General features: G+C 39.5%; 1 protein-coding gene across 2 annotated transcripts in view; it reads left to right on the top strand.

Annotated features, from left to right (window-relative positions):
• AIM1 (absent in melanoma 1) overlaps positions 1-1,548 on the top strand; it is a 153,951-nt gene extending 152,403 nt beyond the window's left edge. For both annotated transcript variants that reach the window (XM_019520146.1, XM_019520147.1), the window contains one exon: positions 553-1,548. In XM_019520146.1, coding sequence (XP_019375691.1) covers positions 553-641 — 89 coding nt within the window. In that variant the 3' untranslated portion in view covers positions 642-1,548. The remainder of the gene's footprint in view (positions 1-552) is intronic.
• Positions 1,549-1,643: the final 95 nt, after the last annotated feature.

Here is a 1,643-nt window from a genome sequence, read left to right as displayed (position 1 = left end):
TGCTGTAGGCCTTCGCCACCTTGCGCTGGATGGTGAATTTCAGCAGGTGACGATCACCGTCACCCAGGTGGTCAAGCACTCGCAGCCCCCTCACGAGGTTGTTGCCCATGGCCAGCACCAGGTCCAACAAGGTGTCTCCCCTGGTGGGGCTGTGCACCTTCTGGGTTAGATGGAGGTCCTGCATTTGGGCTCAGAACCTATGTGAGCGGTCAGACAAAGAAGAAATGCCTTAGTCTACCCGTGAGTCACAGATGCATTAGATTTTGATGCTTTGGCTAATAAACATGTTTGCACAAGATGCTTGAGCCTTTCCATCCCTTTACTCCCTATTCCTAAAACTACACAAACAACCCTGGCTCATGACAGGGTACATAACCACAAAATACCAAGAATATACTAATCTGCAATAGATAAAGTAGGGGGGATGAGGGCACTGATAATGTTCTGCCGCTGCTAAGGTTGTTAAATGCACTTGAGATCAGTCACCTTTTTTCAGTAATTATTTCAGTAACTTCTTCATGCTTTATTTTCACTTCTCAATTTTCCTTTTAGGGGGCACACAGTATGATCAAAACCATGTTGTTGTCAACACCATCAGTAAAGAAAGGCCAACACAATGTTGGGAGCCATTGGTTGTGTAAGTCCACTCAATTTTATTGAGCAGAGAAGAATTATGAACCAGGAGCATTCTGGATACCACAACTAATGAGACATCCTTTGAAGAAGACAAAAGAGTTTGATGATGTGACACTTATTCTTCCATGATTATCATAAGAACAAACAATAGAATAGCTTCAGTTCCTTCTTCACAGTATTTGTATGTCCCTCCATCCCTGGCCTGAAGACCCTGTAGTCTGATGCACAGTTCTCACAATTCCAGGATTGAGGTATGCAAGTGCTGTTAGCTCCATGTTTTTCTTTTTTACAGATGGGGCACTGAAGCACAGGGAGGCTGGGTGCATTGACACCAGAGTGGTGATGAATAGTTAATCCAAAGTGTATTAAATAGGTGTCATTTTAAATGATTTTCAGAATTGCTTTTTATCAGGGAAGTATGTGAACCAATATATTAAGAAAACAGGTAACACTTTGTTCCATAAGGGATTAGAGTACAACAGGTACATGCATAAAATAGGCTGAGCTTTGTAATGCACTGGAGTATTCATTTACTGACAGTTAAGATGCAAGTGGTACATTAGAACAAAAAAATATTTTTTGCTTACTGAAAGTGCTTAAGAGTTGCTTGGAACAGCATTTCTAAGGAATTTTTACCAAAAAAAAAAAATTCAGAGACTATTTTTATCTATTTTAGTAAATTACTTACTAAAGACTATTTTAAAGACTGTATTTTAATAAGTAACAAATCTGATTTCTAGTTTTTTTTTTTCTATTAGACAGAGGTGACATGAACCTCAGATGTTTGTTAGCAAAAGCACTGGGCTGCCAGACAGGTGCATCAGGTGTGAGGAATGCACCCATTTTATATCTGCTAGGCTGCCTTACTTTTTATAAATTAAAACTATTGTACTTCTCTGCTAGTCTTAAATTTTCAGACTTGAGGGTAATTCTAATAAGTGCACTCTCACTAGACTCAGAAACTCTTTAATTTCAAATACCCTTTCTCCCCAGCCCCCATTTTTTTT

This window comes from Gavialis gangeticus, unplaced genomic scaffold, assembly GCF_001723915.1.
Source record: "Gavialis gangeticus isolate Ggan-Ray unplaced genomic scaffold, GavGan_comp1, whole genome shotgun sequence".
Classification (NCBI taxonomy): Eukaryota; Metazoa; Chordata; order Crocodylia; family Gavialidae; genus Gavialis; species Gavialis gangeticus.
Note: the sequence above shows the minus strand (reverse complement) of the source record. Positions and strands in the feature narration are given on the sequence as shown.